Source organism: Ceratotherium simum, chromosome X (assembly GCF_057802395.1).
Source record: "Ceratotherium simum simum isolate JZ-2026a chromosome X, ASM5780239v1, whole genome shotgun sequence".
Lineage (NCBI taxonomy): Eukaryota > Metazoa > Chordata > Mammalia > Perissodactyla > Rhinocerotidae > Ceratotherium > Ceratotherium simum.
This window is the reverse complement of record NC_141940.1, coordinates 872111-891874: the sequence shown is the minus strand read 5'-3', so window position 1 is coordinate 891874 and position 19764 is coordinate 872111. Positions and strand designations below refer to the sequence as shown.

Below are 19764 nucleotides of genomic sequence, written 5' to 3'. Positions count from 1 at the left end.
AACAGCAGCAGATGTGGCCTCAGACAAGTAAAAACAGTTTGTTGTTGGAGGCAATCAGGTCTTTCATCTCTGAACTGCAGACAGCAATGTAAATAACAGGGCACCAGCAGCGTAGGAGCCTCAAGGGCATTTTCGCAACGTCCTGTGCCCGCATCGATTTATGGGTAGAGCCCGGAGTTGAAGGAGCGGCTTCCCTGCCATCCCCACGAATTTGGCGAGGGTGTGGGCGGTACGCTTAACCAGCTGGAGGCTGGGGGGCCCTCCGCAGTTTGGGCGCCGTTTTCTTTATTCCCACGACCCCTCCGGGACTCAGCTGCAGCGGCGGTGGCGAGAGCTGCGCTTCCTTCCGGCCCTCAGGACCCGGGGCGCCAGCCTTCGCGGGGGCCCGGGCGTGGGTGGAGCTCCGCCCCCTCCCGCCTGGCGCGCAGCCTGCGGGGTGGTGACCGGCCCAGTCGCGTCGCGACCCGCTGCCTCCGCCTCCGCCGTTCCCCAGGCCCCCGGCCTGGCACTCCCGGCTCCGCCCGGACCCGAGTCACTGCTTCCCTGCGTTCCGGCTCCTGCAAGATGACGCTCAAGGCGAGCGAGGGCGAGGGCGGGGGCAGCATGCGCACCGCGCTCTCCGACCTCTACCTGGAACACTTGCTGCAGAAGCGCAGCCGGCCCGAGGTGAGCGGGTCCTGCGGGTCCCCAGGGCGCGGGGTGCGGGGCCGGGACTCGGCTCCAGGCCGCGCCGCCCGCCGCGGGACCTCCCCCGACCGCGGCCCTGCCTCCAGGGGGCCTGTCCTCGGGGGCCCTCTCCCCAGGGTGGAGGCCGCGGCGGCCAGAGGAGTTCCTGCGGGGCTTCGGGTGTCGTAAGTCGTTGCCCCCAGCACCCCTTGTAGGTGGAAATAGCAGAGGCCGCGGCCTGGACAGAGCGCTTATTAAGGTCAAGGAAAACTTCGTGGATGGAAGTCAGGGTAACAGAAACACTTTAAGGAACAGATCCAAGTGTAGGTTTGCGGGGTAGTTGTTGAAATGCTTGTATTTGGGTCACCAAAAAAGGTTATAAAAGCCAAATCTGGCTCTAAAGTGCTCACTCACTGTCCCTCTGCATTTAGGCAGGGCCCCCTGTGCTAGGGTGTAAATGGAGTGGCCTGTGTATACTTGTGGGTGGACAAGGAATCCAGGGATTTCAGAGGTAATTCTGCCCTCCAGATTCCTGTGATGGCCAGTTAATAGCTGTTAACCTGTATCTTCAAAGATGCCCAGAGGGAAGGTTGAGCATTTTCTTATTATCTCTCATAGTTCCGGGGTGTGGGTTGGACCCAGCAAGGTAAAGTTGTCACTCACCGTCTCTCAGGCAAGGGCAAAGCCACCAGAACGTTCACTCACTCACTCACTCACTCATCTGGAGGCTGAGGCTGGCTGTCAGTTGAAGCCATCAGCCAGAAGACAGACCAGCATGGTGGCCAGGTGTTAAGAGTGAATATCCACAGAGATAGAGAGAGAGAGAGAGCCAGGCAGAGGCTGTGTTGCTTTTGATGACCCACCCTCAGAAGTCATAGTGTGCATCTCTTTCCTAGACTTAGAGATCATCCAGGGCAAGGCTGTTTCACAGTCACTTTTTTAATTTTAAATGCCTAATAAATGGGTCCTCAGAAATGTTTGCTGAATTAGTAAATGACTCAAGAGGTGGATATTAGAGATTTAGCGTAACCTTCTGCTTTCACAGATGACCAAACTGAAAATCCACGAGTTAAGGCAAACAATAGAGCTGTAGACTCTGGGCATTAGCTTAAGGAAACAATTGATAAGCCTCAGAACTGAGGCTAGATTTTGTATCTGCAGAGTCAAAGCTCAGTGTACTTTCTGCTTCACCACATTGCCTTTCCTTTATACTACATTCAGAGTGCAGTGTTCATACAAATCATGATCACCATACTGTAGGCATAAAGGATTGCCACAATGAACAGGTGGGGAAGATGTCATTGTTATTCAGATGACAAGACAAAATTGGAAGTTATGCAGTGGAATGTGCACTAGGAGGGAATCAGGGTCTAAAACTACCTGGTTCCACATAAGCTTGGACATGTGATGTTTTTTCTTCCCCATAATCAACTCACTTGACTGAGCCTTAACTTTTTCAAAAAAATCTCTTTATTAAATTTACTTTCGGCAGCTTTGAGGTATAATTAGCATACGTGTAATTCACGAATTTAATGTGGAGTTCGATGAGATTTGACAGATGCATCCAGTCATGTAACCATTACCAAAACCATACTATAGAACATTTGCATCACTCCAGAAAGTTCTCTCGTGGCCCTTTACAGTCACTCCCCCAATTTGGAAACCTGGAAACCACCCTGGGAATGAATCTGCTTTCCGGCACTATCATTTTGCCTTTTCAAGACTGCCTTATAAACAGAATCCAGCTATATGCAGTCCTTTCTCTCTGGCTCCTTTCCCTCAGCACAACCTGGGCCCAGTCTGTAACTTGATGACCAGACTTTGTGTAAACCTGTCTGCTCCTTATGGGCCGACTGGAGAGATTGTTTGCCTTTTTGAAAACAGGCCCCATCACTACGAGAGTTATGTTGTGGGCACATCCTCTGAGTAAACAGTAGTTTTTGTGGAGCTATGAGTTCACCCTAAAATACTGGATGCAGTCTACCAGTTAGCCAGTTTGTTTTGGTGTTATTCAAGGATTTGAAGAAGATGAAATTAGAAAACTTGCTAAATCCCTGAATGAAATAGCATCCTAGTCTGCCAAGGTGTGCACATCATGGGGAGAATCTCCATATGGTGGGGGGTGGCTTGACCCCATGAACCTGCTGATTCTTATTTCTTAAGATTCGCCTTCTCTTTGGGGCTCTTTCTAGTCTTTGCTGCCAACGCTAGGCTCTGCCTTTCACTTGCTGTGTGGCCTTGGGCAAGCTGCTGAAGCTCTCTGTGCCTTAGGTTTCTCTTCTCTGTAAAATGGACCTGCTTGGAGGGTTGTGGTGATGTTTACCTGAGGCAATGCTTATCAAGCACTTTGAACCACACCAGGACATCCAACATCTCCCTGAGAGCTGCCTGTCCAGTCGCAGTCAGCACGTTTTCCTCTACTGGCAAGAAGCAGGAAAACCTGTGAGGAAGTTGTTGGCTTTAATGGAATTCATAAAATTCTGTTGCTGAAGGCTTCATTTAAGGGGATTGCTTTCTGAAAAGTTCTAAAGACTCAAAACCCAAAGTTTCACTTCCAGTCATAGTCCACATTTAATAAAGTATTGTCAAAAGATAATTTTGCAATATGTTTGAACTGTAGCCTGTCTCCCATATTTAAGTATTTTTCCTTCCTTGGAGAAACTAATTTTATAAGCTCTCTCTGGCCTTATTCTTTACAGCAGTATCCATTAATGCACATAGAATTGGTTGTAAAATTCCTAATACTGCTTTTCTCTTCAGTCCTGTTTGAAGCAGCACTTTTCCCATGACCTGAAGCAATAGGTTGAGAATCCCTGAAAATTCACTTGGGCCTATCCCACATCAACAAATGGCCTAAGCAGGCTCCAGGTGAGTTTCTACTGAGAAGACCTATCTGTTGATTCTTAGGCCATGAGATGCGGTATTACCCCACACTGGTAATCTCTCATTCTGACACAGGATTGTTGATTGCCTACTGTGTACAGGCCTGGTGCTGGGGCCAGGAAGTCAGTAAGGGAGGACACAGAGGCAGGTGTGGGGTGCTGTGAAGTTGTCGGAGCCTGAGTCGTGTGGTCTCTAGGATGTAATTGGCGTATAGCACTCCAGGCAGGAGCAACCGCCTGTGCAAAGACATCCAGGTTCTTGCTAAGCATGGCACCTTCTGGGCTGGCAAGAAGCTGACTGAGTCTGGCCGGTCTGTGGTGTGCATTGTCAGTGAGGCTGCTCCTGATGTTCTCTGATTTTGCCTAAGGAAGAACTTTTGCTCCAGACTTGGATCTGGTTGCTTCATTTGAGGAGGGAATTTTTCCATTTGAGGTTTTTCTTTTCACAGAAAGGATAATAGAAAATAAAGTGTAATTTTCAAATTATTTAGTCCTCTCACCACTTTTCCCAGTACATGGTGTAGTCTCAGCCTGTCTGGCTCCTGCCCTACCCTTCCCTTCAAGGAGCTTTATGACTGCCTTTCAAAAGTAAAGGACTTGGTATACCTTGCAGGTAAGAATCTGGGTTTATTGTGACCACTGGAGGCTAAGTAAATTAGAGTTTTATCATGTAAATTCTAGTCAATATTTTAAATTCGAGAAGATAACCTTTCCTAGCTCATGTTCCCTGACAGTGAATTAGATATTTCAGGCCAAGATCAATTCCCTTAAATCAGGGGTAATCAGTTGACATTTCATTGATGCAGAGATTTTTCCCCTAAGCACTAAATTGCTCAGACCTTTCAGTGTTGCTAAAAAAAGGAGGACTCCCGGTGTGGAGTGTAGAAAGGCCAGAGTAAATCCCCGGATTTCCAAAATTGGCTGGGGGAGGGGAAGTGACCGCAGGGGTGGGGAACAGGAAGAAAAGCTCTGAATTAGGGAACCAGATATAACTTTTGTAACATGGAATTTTCTTTTCTGATTCTTCACTCTTTCTTTTTCCCTTCATATAAAGAAATATACATGAGCAAAGCACATACAGCGGTTTTTTGCTCAAAAGTCACCTTCCCTGCAAGGCCTATTTTAGAATTGCAAACCCCCTTGCCCCATTTCTGCTTTATTTTTCTCCATAGTGCATATCATCATCTTTGAATATTCTGTCTAACCAATGGATTGTTTAGTAGCTGAAGATTCCACTGGAATGCCAGCTTTGCGAGAGCGTGGGGGTCTTGTCTCTTACTCACTGCTCTCTGCCAAGCACCTCCATAAATCTTTCTTAGATAAGTTACCAGTTCTCTCAGGGGGATTCTAGGTCCCACAGAGTTCGCCTTGCTGAAGCTGTGTAGAGGAAAAGCCCTCTTGACGCTTGGACTCCAGGTGAGGAGATGAGTTGGGAGAAGAGAGCTGCCCTGCGGTTCCGATAGGAATGAACTTGGATTGCTATCTTTGTGTCCCCAGATACCCTTTTGTCCCCCTCATATAAAGGCCACCTCTGTGCTGTGCATTTTGGAAGACGCTGTGCCTGCATTCTCTCCTTGAACCCTCACAAACTCTGAAGTCCGTGCTCTTCATTTAAGTCCTGGAGTCTGAGACTTACTAGTCTTTTAACCTCAGACAAGTTTCTGAATCATTTTGCACCTCTGAATATTGAGCACAAAATGGGAATGAGGATTTCACAGAGGGCGTTATGTGCACAGTCCAGGCACTGGTTTAATGGCTTCACAGTCCTGTGCTTCTTTCTATGTGGGGCTACCTGGGTTTCCTCTTTCTCTTCAGTGGAGGGAGAAGCCTAGGCCTGTGTACATAGTACATTGGGTGGATAAAGCGCTTTGCAAAAGGATCTTTAGAGACTTGGCCTTTGGATTGATGTATGTGTTCTCCAACAGATTTAGTGCCTGCGAAACAACATGCCTAGTAAATGTATGATTTTGAGACAGTACTTGACAGAAAATCCTGACTCTTAGGCCTTCCTCTCTCTCCAACTCTTTTCCCCAGCTCTTGTCGTTTGTGGTTAAACAGTGCTAATCTCTTTCTAATACTTGAAGCACTCTTGGTTTTCTCCCAGTTTCCCTTATTTTTCCCTCAAGTGGAGTAGGATCTCACCCAGGCCGAGAGTGGGTGTTTGCCTGGGGCTGTAGAGGGCTGCAGCTGTTGGCAGTACCCAGGGTCCGTCCCCTTTGGGGATCGCCACCTTCTTGGCTGGGCCTTCTCCTAAGTCTCCATGTGGAAGCAGTTGGCAAAGAGCCCAACAGTAGGCTGAACAAATGTTTGTTCTTTCCTCCATTCACTGTCACTCGCTCTTAATCCCATTGTTTGGATGAGAAAGCCAACTGGAGTTGCCCCTGCTTTATTCATCCCACCACCGCCCAGCCCCCCCCAAGTTTGTTTTTCATCTCCTTTTTAATCTCAACTTCTTTGAGCAGCTGCTTCTGCCCTTTGAACCCCACTTAAGCTGTTTCCTCTCCGAGGGAGGGCGTTCAGAGCAGCAGGCGCTGCCACTCCAGCACTTTGTGTGATTAAAGGCCAAGAGGCTGCAGAGCAAAGACCAGACGTGGAGTCGGAGTCGTGGGTGGGAGTTTACTCCCCAGTTTCTCCTGAATCTGAATGGAGCCGTTTCCACTCTCTCTTGTCATTGGTCTAGGGCAAGCCCACCAGAGCCCTGGGACCTCCCACATCCACTGCAGATGAGGGTGGCGGTTTTGAAGTCGTGAAGTGAACTCTCCGAACTGAAATCTACTACCTTTGACCTTTATTATTTCTTCAATGTTGCTTGTGTCACTTACCAATTGCATGGCAGTGGTGGTGATGATGGTGGTAATAACTCAAAAACACAGCAGCATGTGCCGTGGTAGTCATTCCTGTCATCACTTCCAGCTGGGCAGTGTCCTAGGTTCCTGGGTCCATGAGTCAATAAACCAGATGAAGACCTCTGCCTGAGTGGGCCTTATATTCCAGATTGGGGAGACGAAATAAACAGAATAACAAGTAAAATAGATATGGCACACTGGAATGTATCATGAGCTGTGGAAACAAGAAAAGTTAGAGTGGATCAGGGGCCAGGACAGGTGTCTGGTGTGTGGCAGGTGAGTGGATGAACAAGTGGGACAGGCTGCAGTGTAAGTTGTCAGCCTGTACCAGTTAGTTATCCTGAGGCAAAGGCAAATGCCTTCCCCTTTCTCCTAAGCTCAGTCTGGGCCAGTTGTGTAGCAGGAAGACTGGGATGCAACTTCATCAGGCAGAGCTTGTGTCTGAATCTCGATTCTTCTGTCTTCGCCTCCCACTGAGGAGCAGACTTCTCTTTGGTCTCGTCCCCCTGCGGATGCCATCCTCCTCACCATTCAGAAAGCCGCTGTGAAACTACATTTGCTAGTTTGGAAGAAGGCTGACAACCTTGGTCTGTGTCCTTTGAGCGCTTACAGTCTAAGACAATCTTAAACTTGATGTGAGGATATCTTTCCCATTTTTCGTTTATGTTAGATAAATGAATGAATGAATGATTTCTCCTTATAGTGAGCTGTTGAAGGGCAGAGACTGGGACTTAACTGTGTCGAGATCTCCTGCACTTAATGTAGTCTCAGACCCCCAGATTGAATTAAGGAATCACCTTTACTCCTTGTGTATGTGTGTGTGTGTACACACAGACATCAAGTGTATGTCTGCATATCCCTGCTCCTACAATTGTCTGTAGTGAGAAGATACAGGGGGCTAGTTGAAGGAGTTTTCTGTAAGGTGAGACTGAGGAGAAGCTGGCCCTCCCTTTCTGAGTAGTGCAGGGAAGTTTCACTGAAGACAGGCCCTGGGGAGTGTGTCTCAGGACAGGTTCGTGGTGGAGAAGATTATACTTTGCTTTTGGAAGACTCACTATTGTGAGTTGGTTCTTTGTTACTACGTTGGAGATTTCCGTTTATCTTAGTCATCATTTGTAACTTCTGGGTGAGTGTGATAGTGACTCTTAGTCATCGAGAAGGCATCTTGATGGATAAGCACATTTGAAAGACCAACCTTTGGGATAGCAACTCTTGAACTTTTCTGGCTGGAATGTGTTCTGCCTCTTGTAAGCTTTGCTGAGTCCTTAATTTAAAGGCTGACATGTTAAAAGCAATCTTTTAATAAAGCTGAATAAGAAGAATATGACGTAAGGGTGGTAGTTTATCTTCCTGTTCTAGGTACACTATCATGTTGGCTTCTCCTCCTTTCAAAGGTCATTTTGTATTCTCTGGACTAAGACTTTCCAATCTGTCATTGTTTAGAACATTATGCAGGGGCCTATCAAGTCTGGAAACACAGGTGACTCCTCATAAATGGTTTATTGATGGTTATACATTATAGCATATGATAAAATCATGATCCATGTTTCTAGACTTTATGGCCACCTGTGTCCTACACAGAAATGGTAGTTGCTGATAAACCCATAGAATTAATTTCTGAGTTTGGTTTTCAGCTTTCTCAGCCCCACAATTACTAGTGATAAGAGATTCATAAGTCAGGGTCAAGGAAAGTCCTGAGTTTTATTTCATGCTTTGAAGCCAGAAATTTGAGATTCGAACTCATCATTTTTTCGCAGCAATCATTCAGTCAGTGGCCCTGGAATTCTTCATTCTATACGTTCATTCTATAATACATGCACGTGGTAAAAACATAGAAATAGTATAGATGGTTAATTTGAGAAAGGGAGTTTTTTTCACTGCATTTCTTCCAGTTTTCTTGAATCTACTTAGAGAGAGATTTGATCTCATGCTTCTTAAATGGATCTGTGGCAGTAGCTACTAGCTTTGAGGAGTTTTAACCACGTGGTCCCAGGTCACCATGGGCAGTGCTTTGAGGAACTGTTTGGTCACAGTGTATCACGGCTTCTTACTTCCCCATCCCAGAATATGATTGGGAATCTCAGTCTGCATACCAGTCCTGTATACTGCATATTTCTCCAGGATCTGTTGCCTGGACCCATTCTTTGGTACCAAGCTCTCTTAGTTATAGTTCTTTGGTTACAAGCAAGCACTACTTGTCAGCCATTTTGCTAGTTATTCTATGCAATAAGCTCAACTGTATCTACTAGGAGCTCAATAATAGTACAGTATCAAAACCATGGAATTGACCTTGGTACGATATGTGAGTATAGTTTTGTGCCATCCTGTCACATGTGTAGATACATGTAACCATGACCACAATCAAGATACAGAACCGTTCCCTGGTGCTGCCCCTTTATAGTTATGTGTCCCCTTACCCCCCCAACCCCTGGCAACCACTAATGTGTTCTCCATCTCTTTAATTTTGTCATCCCGAGTGTTATATAAGTGGAATCATATAATATGCAACCTTTTGAGATTGACTTTTTTCACTCATCAGAATGCCTTTGAGATCCATCCCAAGTTGTTGTGTGTGTTAATAGTTTGTCCCTTTTCATTGCTGAGAAGTGTTCCATGATATGAATGGACCATAGTCTGTTGGTATGCTCGCCTTTTGTAGGCCATTCTGATTGTTTCCAGGTTTTGGCTATTATGAATAAAGCTCTTATGAACCTTCATGTACAGGTTTTGTGTGAACATTTCTCTTGGGTTGCTGTTGCTGGGTTGTGAGGTAGTTGTTTAGTTTTTTAAGAAGGTGCTCAGCTCTCTTCCTGAATGGTCGTACCATTTGACATTCCCACCAGCAATGGATGAGAGATTTAGTTTCTTTGCATCCTTGCCAGCATTTAGTGTTATCACTCTTTTTTATCTGAGCTATACTGGTAGGTATGTAGCAGTATCTCATTATGCTGTTAATTTGCATTTCTCCCTGATGGCTAATGATATTGAACATCTTTTCATATCATTTGCCATCCTTCCTTACATATCCTCTTTAGTGGAATATCTGTTCCTGTCTTTTGCCCATTTTCTAATTAGATCGTTTTTATTGTTTAGTATTGAACATTCTTTATATATTCTAGATATATATATCTAGTCTTTTGTTGGGTGTGTGGTTTGTAAATGTTTCTCCCAGTCCATAGCTTGTCTTTTTATCATCTTCACACAGGCTTTCACAGAGCAAAAGTTTTTAATTTTTAAGAGGTACAATTTATCAATTTCTCCTTTTATGAATCTATGTGTCTATACCACACAATCTTGATTACTTGTAACTATGTAAGTCTTGAAACTGCATAAACTGATTCCTTCTACTTTCTTCCTTTTCAAAATCGTTTTAGTTATTCGAGGGCCTGTGCCTTTACATCATGTACATGATTTTTTAAAAAGTCATCCAGAGGTGCTTTTAGTGTAACCTACATGGATCAGGTGAGTGAAGCCACTTGTGTGTAAGAAAAATAACATCCCAGGTGCAGGGGAATAAGCAGCCTACACTTGGCTTCTGTCCCAGGGAGCAGTAGGGAATGGCCTGGGGAGCATGTGCCCATCTGCAGGACCAGCCTTCCATAGCCCTGTGAGGAGACAGGTTCAACGGTGCCAGGTCTTCTGCGATTTTAAAGAGAGGTTGGAATCTCCTGATTTTTACTACACAAAACAAAAGTATGTGGTCAGAATAAAACAGGTTTGTGAGCCATCGGTTTGCAACTTCTGCCTTGTTGGTTACCCTTGGAGCTTTAAATTATACATTTATTCCTTCATTTATTGTTCCCCTCACTGTAGTGACAAGATCAGTGGCCCCTTCCCTTCATTTCTTTTCTCCTCTCAACTTCTACCTTGTATATGTGTACTTTAATATTGTCGTAGTGTTGACATTTACAATCTGCTCTTTAACTGTAATTGTTTCATGACTTGTGTATAGGTAGATTATAAAAAGGGAAAGTAAGTGGTTTTTATATTATTATAGCTTGTTGCTGACCCAACAGCTTTATCCCAATTCTCGCTTGTCCCACTTCTTCCTGGCCGATGAGACATGAACAGATGTCCACTGGAGAAGTTCTGGGACAGATGCCACTGGCGTGGCCCTTTTTCCTTCTTCCTGCCTTGAAAGTGGAGCTGAAGGCCAGATTGGCAGCTTTTCGGGAGATGTTTTCACCCCAAGCGTCCTTTCTCTGTCCAGGGACTTCCGAGCCCCAGCCTTCTGTGTTCTGGGGAGTGGCTGATTCCTCCTCTGTGTACATTCCAGGCTCTGCTGTCTCAGCTCTACTTGATCAATGACCATTCCCCCGCCTGCTTTTTGTCTTCTAGAAAGTTATTGATATCTCTCCTCCCTGATGACTTCCTCATGTTTTCTTCTTTTTTTGTGGGTTTCTATCTCCCTCCCCACTTCACTCTCATTTAAACAGGGTCCAGGGTACACACAAGTACTGAAGCTGCCAACTAGAACCCAAATCACAATCACTTAGGAAAATTCCATCTCGCCAGAATAGAAAGCATTGTACTTTGTAGAGCTTTTAGGAATAACAGGTCTTCATTTGCCTGTATAGAAATTAAGTAAAAATGAAGGGATGCATGAAATTTTGAATGCACACATTTTCTGTAGTGGTGTCTTTCAGGATTCTGAACATATCTCAGCACTCCCTACAGAGATAGCCCACATTTCCTTCGCCCCCCCCCCATCCTTTAGTCACACAGTTCCCCTCCCTAGGAGCAACCACTTCCAGAGATAGCATATGCATTGACAAGCAAATATAAATATATTCATTTTTTCCACTGTTTATGCTTATGATACCATACTTTTCCTCACTCTGTCTTTTTTTTCCCCACTTAACAATGTGTCTTCAAGATTAACCTCAGAGCCTCCTTTTCATTGCTACCTAGTGTCTGCATGCCAGGCTACCCCCATACCGATGAAGTGTTAACTGTATTATGGGATCACCTATGGTGGAGTACCTTGAAGTTTGTGGAGTTCTGTGCCCCCAGGTATCACAAGTCAGTTTTCTAAATACAACCCTATCTTAGACAATTCTGCTTTAATAGCAATGCCACGTGACTCAGCGTCATGTGAGTGTTTTGAAGTTCTAGTTGCCACACAAGGCAGTTTCCATTTCTCAGTACTTCCCTTATTTGAGGCCAGCCAATAACTAACACGCATCCTATCAGAGTTTCTACTGACCTCTTAGAAAGGATGAAGTAAATTAAAATTAAAATGTTATTTTACATTATTTTATAAGGAGCACCCCCTATCTTATGAGACATATGTTCATCCACAAGCCTCTACCCTCCTTAGCTCTGATTTTCTAGTCCCTTTTCGTCTAGGACCTTGGGTACACCATTGGACACTGCCCAGAAGTGAATGAATAAATGAATGAATAGATGTACATCTAAATCTAGATAGATAGATATAGCTAGCTAGCTAGATAAATATTCCCACCTGGGGATACTCCTGCTTCTCCTTCCTCACAGAGTGGATGAGGAGGTACACCACTCACAGCCGCGTCCACTGGGAAGATCTTCCCTCCTCGCTGTCTTTGAGGGACACCTCTAAAAGTGGTTGGAATGCAGCTGGCCTTCATTTTCAGCTTGTACTCAAATACTGAATTGACCCTGTCACAAGTTAAGCTCAGGCCTATTCCTTCTCCTCCAGCCATATTGTTTTGGATTTAACATTTTATCTGGGGTGGGTGGGGGGCACATTCACAGGTTTCCACTTGGCCTTCCCCACTGTGTTAGCTCTTGTCCCAAGCCCTGGGCAACTTCAACATTAATAGATTAGAAAGATGAGGAAGAAAACAGCAAAGGAAACTGCGAATGAGCGTTTCGAGAAGAGAGTGATCATCTAGGAGATTCAGCCATTTATTCTCACTAGTGTGTGGTACCCAATGGATGGCTGTGCCACAGTTTATTCATCATACTGCTGATGGACTTTTGGGGTGTTTCCAGATTTGGGCTTTTAAGAATAGTGTTGCTCTGAAAAGGGCACAACACCACAACACCACTTCCATGGGATTCCCGCCAAAAAATGCATAACCTCAGTCTAATCGTGAGAAAACATTGGACATACTCAAACTGAGAGACAGTCTACAAAACAATAGGCCTGTCCTCTTCAAAAATGTCAAGGTCATGAAAGACAAGGAAAGGCTGAGGAACTTTTCCAAATTAAGGGAGACTAAAGAGATGTGAAAACTGAAATCAGTGCATGATCCTGGATTGGATCCTGGTCTGGGGAAAGAATATATATAGCTATAAAAGACATAATTGGGACAGTTGATGAAATTTGAATGTGAACTGAGAACCAGATGATAATATTGTATCAATGCTAAATTTTCATTTTTGGGAATGTTTTTGTTCTTAGAAAACACACAGAAGCATTTACGGGTTAAGGACCGTGATGTCTTTGCATTATGCTCAAGTGGTTCAAAAATTAAATTTTATAATATTAAAACAAAAGAGTGCTGTGATACATTGCTCTCCACGTCTTTTGGCACACAAGGTACGTGTGTCTGTCGACTGGGAGTGGAATGGCTGGGTCCGGGATGCATCACATGCATGAGGGTTCCCGTTCCTTGCTCCCTGGCTTGCTTTTTCACTCTCTTAATGCCATTTCCCATGAGTATTTTGTTTGAAATTTTTCAAACTTACTGAAAAGATGAAAGAATTTTATAGTAACAGCCATTAACCATACCTCCTAGATTCTACAATTAACATTCTGCCATGTTTGCTTTATCATATATCTATCCAAAAGCCATCCATCTCTCCACTTTTTTTTTTGCATTTCAAAGTAAGTTGCAGACATCAGAACACTTCACCCCTAAAAGCTTCAGCATGCGTATCCTTGGCTACAGTTCAATATTTCTTTATGGTTCTTTTTTTATTTTGAGGGAAAATTTGCATTCACTGACATGCACTGGATGAGGTTTAACAAATGCATACAACTGTGTAACCCTAACCCCTGTCATGATACAGGACATTACCAGCAGCCCGGCAAGTTCTCTCATGCCCCTTCCCAGCTATCCTTTCCCATCCCATCAGAGGCGACCCCTGTTTTAACTTTTTTTACTGTAGTTTTGCTTGTTCTATAACCTCATAAATTGTATCATATAGCATGTCCTCTTTGGCATAAGGCTTCTTTCCCTCAACAGAATGCTTTTCAGATTGTTCCTGTTGCTGCATGTATCGGCAGTTTGATCTTTTTCTTGCTGGGTGGTCTTCCATTGTATGGATGAGGCACAAGTGGTGTATGCATTCTCCTGTGGATGAACACCTGGGTTGTTTCTGCTTTTTGGCTATTATGAGTGAAGCCGGTAGGAACATTCGTGTACAAACCTTTTTGCAGGCATCCATTCTCTTTTCTCTTGGGTGAATACCTAGGCATGAGATTGCTGGGCCATAGGGTAAATATTATATATGTGTTTAACTTTATGTAAGAAATTGCCCAGCTGTTTTCCACACTGGCTGCACCATGTAGCATTCCCACTGGCAGTGGATGAGGGTTCCAACCTTTGGCATCATCTGTCTCTTTAATTTTAGCCTTCCCAGTGGGTGTGCAGTGGTGCCCTGTTGTGGTTTTAATTTGGATTTCCCTGGTTACAGTGATGTTGAGACCTTTTTCATGTGCTTATTGGCTATTCATATGTCTTCTTTGGTGAAGAGTCTGTTCAAATCTTTGGTCTATCTACTCATTGTTTGTCATCTTGTTGTTAGTTGTAAGAGTTCTTTATATGTTCTAGATACAAGTCTTTTGTCAGATGTAAGTATTGCAGATTTTTACTCTCAGGCTGTGCCCTGCCTTTCCGGTTTCTTCAGTGTCTTTTGGTAAGAAGTTGTTAGTTTTGATGGTCAGTTGTTTGCTTTTTTAACTATTGCTCTCTGTGTCTACTAAACCTTTGTCTACCTCAGTGGAATTTTTTGATGAACAGGTGTTCTTAATTTTAAAGTATTTATCTTTTTAGTTTTCATTTCATAGTTAGGATCTTTTATGTCATATGTAAGACATTTTTGCCTCCTCCAAGGTGAGGAAGATGTGCTCTATTTTCTTCTCCAAGCTTGCCTGTTTCACATTTGGTGCTCAGTCCATCTGGAATTGGGCTTGGTACATAGAATGAGGTGAGAATCAACATTTATTTTTCCCCGTATGCTTATCTAATTGGTCCAGCACCATTTATTGCAAAGACCATCCTTTCCCTACTGCATGGCAGCATTACCTTTATCATAACTCAGCTGATGATGTATGTGTAGGTGTGTTTCTGCACTTTCTATTCTGTTACATTGGTCTTTTGTCTGTCTTCCTGCCAATGCGACAGTGCCTTACATTCCTTTGGATTTCTAGTAAAGAGGTCTTGCTATCTAGTAGTATAAGTCGTCCATTGGGGGAAAGGGTTTGCAGTGGGATGGCGGGAGGGGTAGTGGTGGTGATCTCATCTAGGCAGCCACTGGTTTCGGCCGGTATTATTGTCATCGTCATGGGCTGGGGGCTGGTCCTGAGTGCCTGATTCTTCAGTCCAGATAGAACTTCTTCTTTATAGCCTAAGAGATGATTTGTGAAAGACTGGTGCTAACCTGAATCACCTTTACTGCCGGGTGACCCAGAGTGTCTGGGTGCTCAAGGAAGTAAAGAGGAAAAAGAGCAGCTGGGTCTCAGGCTCACTCGTGTGCCTGTCACTGGAGAGGCGCTCGTTGTTTGGAATGGGAATGGCCCTTGTCATCCGTGCTCACTTCTCCCCTTTGTTGGTGTGTTCCTCCTGCAGTTGTCCCCCTCTGCTCCTTCTATTAGGAATTAATTCCACCCTGGGTCTTTGCTATAGAGCGTGTGTGTGTGTGTGTGTGTATACCATACAAGCACACTGCTCCTTCCCAGAAACCCTGGGGGCCCAATGTGCATTAGAAATCAGAATTTTTCAAATTTTCAAATATATTACATTATATTCTATGTAATACCCCCAGTAGGGTCCAGGACAGTACTGTATAAATCAAACACGTTAATATTTCTGCAGCAAACTGTATAAACATGTCTATTAAGTTGCATAAATAAAGCTTACAAACAGCTTCACATCAATTCAAGTGAGATTGGATGCCAAACTTATGAAATAACTATTGCTTTTCAGAGCCTTTTGGATTTTAGAATTGCAGTTACAGACTGACAGTGGGCCTTGACTGCTTACTTTATACATTGTTCTGTTATTTTGACCTGACAGGCTGTGTCACACCAGTTGAATGCCATGCCTGAGGACATGTACACCAATGGGTCTACTGCCCCAGGTAGCCCTGCCCAGGCCAAGGGGCAGGAGGTGCGGGAGGTGCGGAAGGTGCGACTCATACAGTTCGAGAAGGTCACGGAGGAGCCCATGGTAATCCTTTGTCATAATCTCACCCACTGCTTACTCTCGACCCCATGAGTCACTGGGCCACAAGAGGAAATGCAGAAGGCTACTCATGGAGTTAGGGAGGCAGCCAGCTCCCATATTGTCTCTTCATTCCCATCTCAAGCTTCTCCTCAAAGCGGGCTTCATGCCCATTCTGGTTGAGGACCACCCCAGGTATAGATGGGAAATATTTCTCCCAAGAAATTGCCTTAAACTGTCTTAAAGATAACCTCAGAAAGGCCTTAAAATAAAGTTTCCTGTGCCATTGTCTTTATTTCAGGGAATTACTCTGAAGCTGAATGAAAAGCAGTCCTGTACGGTAGCAAGAATTCTTCATGGTGGCATGATTCATAGACAAGGTACTCGGGGAGGGGGGGTGTCCTAGGTCATGTTTCATTCAGAGATTAATCATTTACTCCCTGTTCATTGGGACATGAAGCTTATAATCTTCAAAACTGGGAGCATTTGTGTGTATGTGCTAAGAACATGTTGTATTTTAATGTATTATTTTATTCTCTCATCCCCCCAAAATAGCTTTTACTAAATGATGCATCTGAAAATGCATTTTGGGGGTTTTAGCTGCACAACAAAGAAGTATTTCTGTTGCTGGTGAACGAAGAGGACTGAGTTCTCTGTCCTGCTTTGTGTCGTAACTCCTCTAGTTCTAGTTGGAGGACGGGGGGCTTTTATTCAGCAGCAGGAGCACTGAGGGCAAGGAGGATGAGATGGTCGTAAACTGTCAAGTGCTTGCCTTCATATGTCCCTCAAGGGAATCAAAAGAACATTCCCATCTCTCATGGTTGAGTGTTTTCAACTCTGAGTATTTTACGCAATCTATTGTATAACGTGCTCTAGATGATGGTTTCTTTTCTGTGATGTCTTGAGTTATATTGACAGCACTTTGAACGTTTATTCTTTTGCGGACTGGTTTTTCATTTTGTGGTAGGCTCCCTTCATGTCGGGGATGAGATCCTAGAAATCAATGGCACAAACGTGACTAACCACTCGGTGGATCAGCTGCAGAAGGCCATGGTGGGTATTTGCTCTGCCATTGTCTTCGTGAAATGTGGAGCCCCATTGGTGTCAGTGTACCTCATTTTTCTGTCCAAGTATTTGAACCTCATTGAGGAGTCTCTTATCACTGCTAATCTTTATTCTGTGCAAGAAATGACAGTTGTCTGCTTTCGTTTAGTAAACTTCTAAAACAAAGCAGATAACCCAGAGTGTCTGTCTAGAAAGAATATTGGACTGGGTGTCAGAAGGCCTCGGTCTTTAATGGCAGCTCTGAATCCTTGCTCTACTTTATTCTAGCCCTGTGATTTTGAGCAGGTAGATTAACTTCTCTAAGTCTTCTGTAAAATGAAGATAGCCATCCCTATTATGTCATAGATTTGTTATGAAGAGCAAATGGGATATTATAAATGAAAAGTTGAGTGTGCTGTTTAGATTCAGTTGATATGTATGGAGCACCTACTGTGTGCCAGGCATTGTGCTTGGTGTTTGTGCTGGCTGTCCTATTTGCCCCTCCAGATTCTTCACCATCCTACTCCACCCCTGCACACACACCCAGAGACCATTCCTGTAACCAAAGCATTAAAAAACACATGGGGTAGTTGGGTGTAATTGGCCACTGCCAGCAGGAGCCACACCTTAGGCATTCAGCAGTAAGATGCTAGGGTACCTGCAGGGAATGAACCAGAGAACAGCAACTCGGGAAGAAGTGTCATTTTACCCAGATTGTGGTTTTTCACTTGAGACAGAGATGAGGAAACTGAACCTTGGAGAGTTTGGAAACTTGCCTATGGTCACATGGTTGTTTAAGGGTAGACTGGAATTTGCTTTAATCAAAAGTCCTTGCTTGGACTTCTACTTCTGACCAAGATGAAGTAACAGAGACCAGATTTACCCTGCCTCTTGAAACGACCCAAGTCCTAAATCTAACAACAGACCTTCAAAATACTTGAAGCGTAAACTGGTAGAACTGTAAGGAAAAAAAGACAAATCCACAATTATAGTCTGCAATTTCAATCTCTGTCTCTTAATAATTGAAACCACGAGTAGGCAGAAAATCAATGAGGATATAGAAGATGCAAACAACACTATAAACCAACTTGACCTAACAGAACACTTGACCCAGCAACAGCAGAATGTACATTCTTCTCAAGTACACATGGAACATTCTCCAAGATGGACCATATACTATGCCATAAAACAAGCCTCAACAGATTTAAAGGATTCAAATCATACAGAGTGTGTTGTCTGTCCACAATGAAATTAAATTAGAAATCAAAAACAGAAAGATCTCTGGAAATCCCTAAGTATTTGGAAATTCAACAACACACTTCTAAATAACCTGTAGGCCACAGAAGAAATCACAAGGGAAATTAGAAGATATCAGAATAGTGGAAGCTTAGAGCACGAAACACCTATATTAGAAAACAAGAAAGGTCTCAATCAATGGCCTCAGCTTCCACCTTAAGAAACTGGAAAAAGGAGAACAAATGAAACCCAAAGCAAGCAGAAGAAAAGAAATAAACAATCAGAAATAGATTGGACAGGACCTTGGCAAATGAATGTGGAAGGTAAAGGGGTTTATAAATGATAACTCTGAAGTAGGTTACTTGTAGAAATTGTGTGTGTGTGTATTGACACAGTTATATATGAGCTAATTGGAGGATGTGAGGGAGCCAATTCATTACTTGGAAAACTGGTAAATAAAGAAAAAGAATGATGTATTTGTCCTCTTTTTCCTATATGAACTCTACCACTGGGTAACCAGATAGTAAATGAGGAGAAGGTTTCTCTGTAGAAGTATTCCAGCTAATAAATGAAGGAGTGATGAAGCTAGTTAGAATATCACCATTTTGCAATTCCTAATGAATTAATGGACTAAGCATTGAGCAGCAGCTGCTACTGTCACAAAAAAGAGAGACAACCAGATGTTGTATGCCTCCTGATAGAAAACATATGACCTCTGAAATCATCTTGCCAAAAAAATTGGACATGAATCTGACCAAGCCTTTTTCTCATTTCAACTGCTGATTTATAGGAACTAGAGAGGAGTGAGACTCATGTCAGACCGCAACATACTGATGCAATTGGCAGAATGCAACTGTAAGAAACTCTAGTAGGACCAACAACCCAATTCCTTCAACAAAGAAAAGACTAGAGAAGAAAACACTGTAGGAGGAACGGGTAGATGCAAAGTCTTAAAAGATGTATCAAGCGATTGCAGTGTGTGGACTCGATTTGGATCCTGATGCAAACACACAATGTAAAACCACACGCCCACAGACCCATGGGGTGGTAATAGCTTTACCGCCTTGACCTTGAAGGTCAATAGCTTGACCTTCAACCTTTGTAAATAGCTCCTTCATTCAACTGTCTTCTCCACCCTCTAGAGCGGGCTACCTGTTTCCTGCCTGCTTCCCAACTGCCAGCATGAGAAGGCTGATTTGTTTCTCCACAGAGCAGGTTGCTTCTCAATAAGACTTTATGTGCATCAAGTGCACATTCAAAACTTGTGCTTCCTGTTGATTTATGTAAATATAATTGACTATGTAAAAGTTAATTTATGTTACATGGCAAAAGATACCATACACAATTGACTTGGAAGAATATTTGTTGTGCATGTAATAGGTAGACAGTTAGTAACTGTAATATTTAAAGAGCTTCTAAACTTTATTATAAAAAGACCGACAACCAAATAGAAAACCGGACAAAAGATAGAAGAAGAAAAAGCATGTGGCCGGTAAGCTTTTGAAAAGATGCTCAACTTTAGTTTATGGAGATAAAATTATGAAATAAAGCAACCATGAGATACTTTCCAGCATTCAGATTGGCAGAAATTTAAAAAGGAATGTTGATGTGTAATTCTGGCAAGAGTTTGAGGGGAAAAGGACTTTCATATAGTCCTGGTGAGAGTGGAATTGCTCTAATCTTTTGGAAAAGTAATTTGAGGATAGCTATTAAAATGTT

At 43.6% G+C, this 19764-nt stretch overlaps 1 protein-coding gene across 1 annotated transcript in view; it reads left to right on the top strand.

The window, feature by feature from the left end:
• Positions 1-222: 222 nt before the first annotated feature.
• Positions 223-19764, top strand: part of MPP1 (MAGUK p55 scaffold protein 1) — a 31774-nt gene continuing 12232 nt past the window's right edge. Inside the window, exons 1-4 of the mRNA XM_004443555.3 lie at positions 223-666; positions 15619-15771; positions 16067-16145; positions 16733-16818. Of these exons, the coding sequence (XP_004443612.1) occupies positions 565-666; positions 15619-15771; positions 16067-16145; positions 16733-16818 (420 nt within the window). The 5' untranslated portion in view covers positions 223-564. The remainder of the gene's footprint in view (positions 667-15618; positions 15772-16066; positions 16146-16732; positions 16819-19764) is intronic.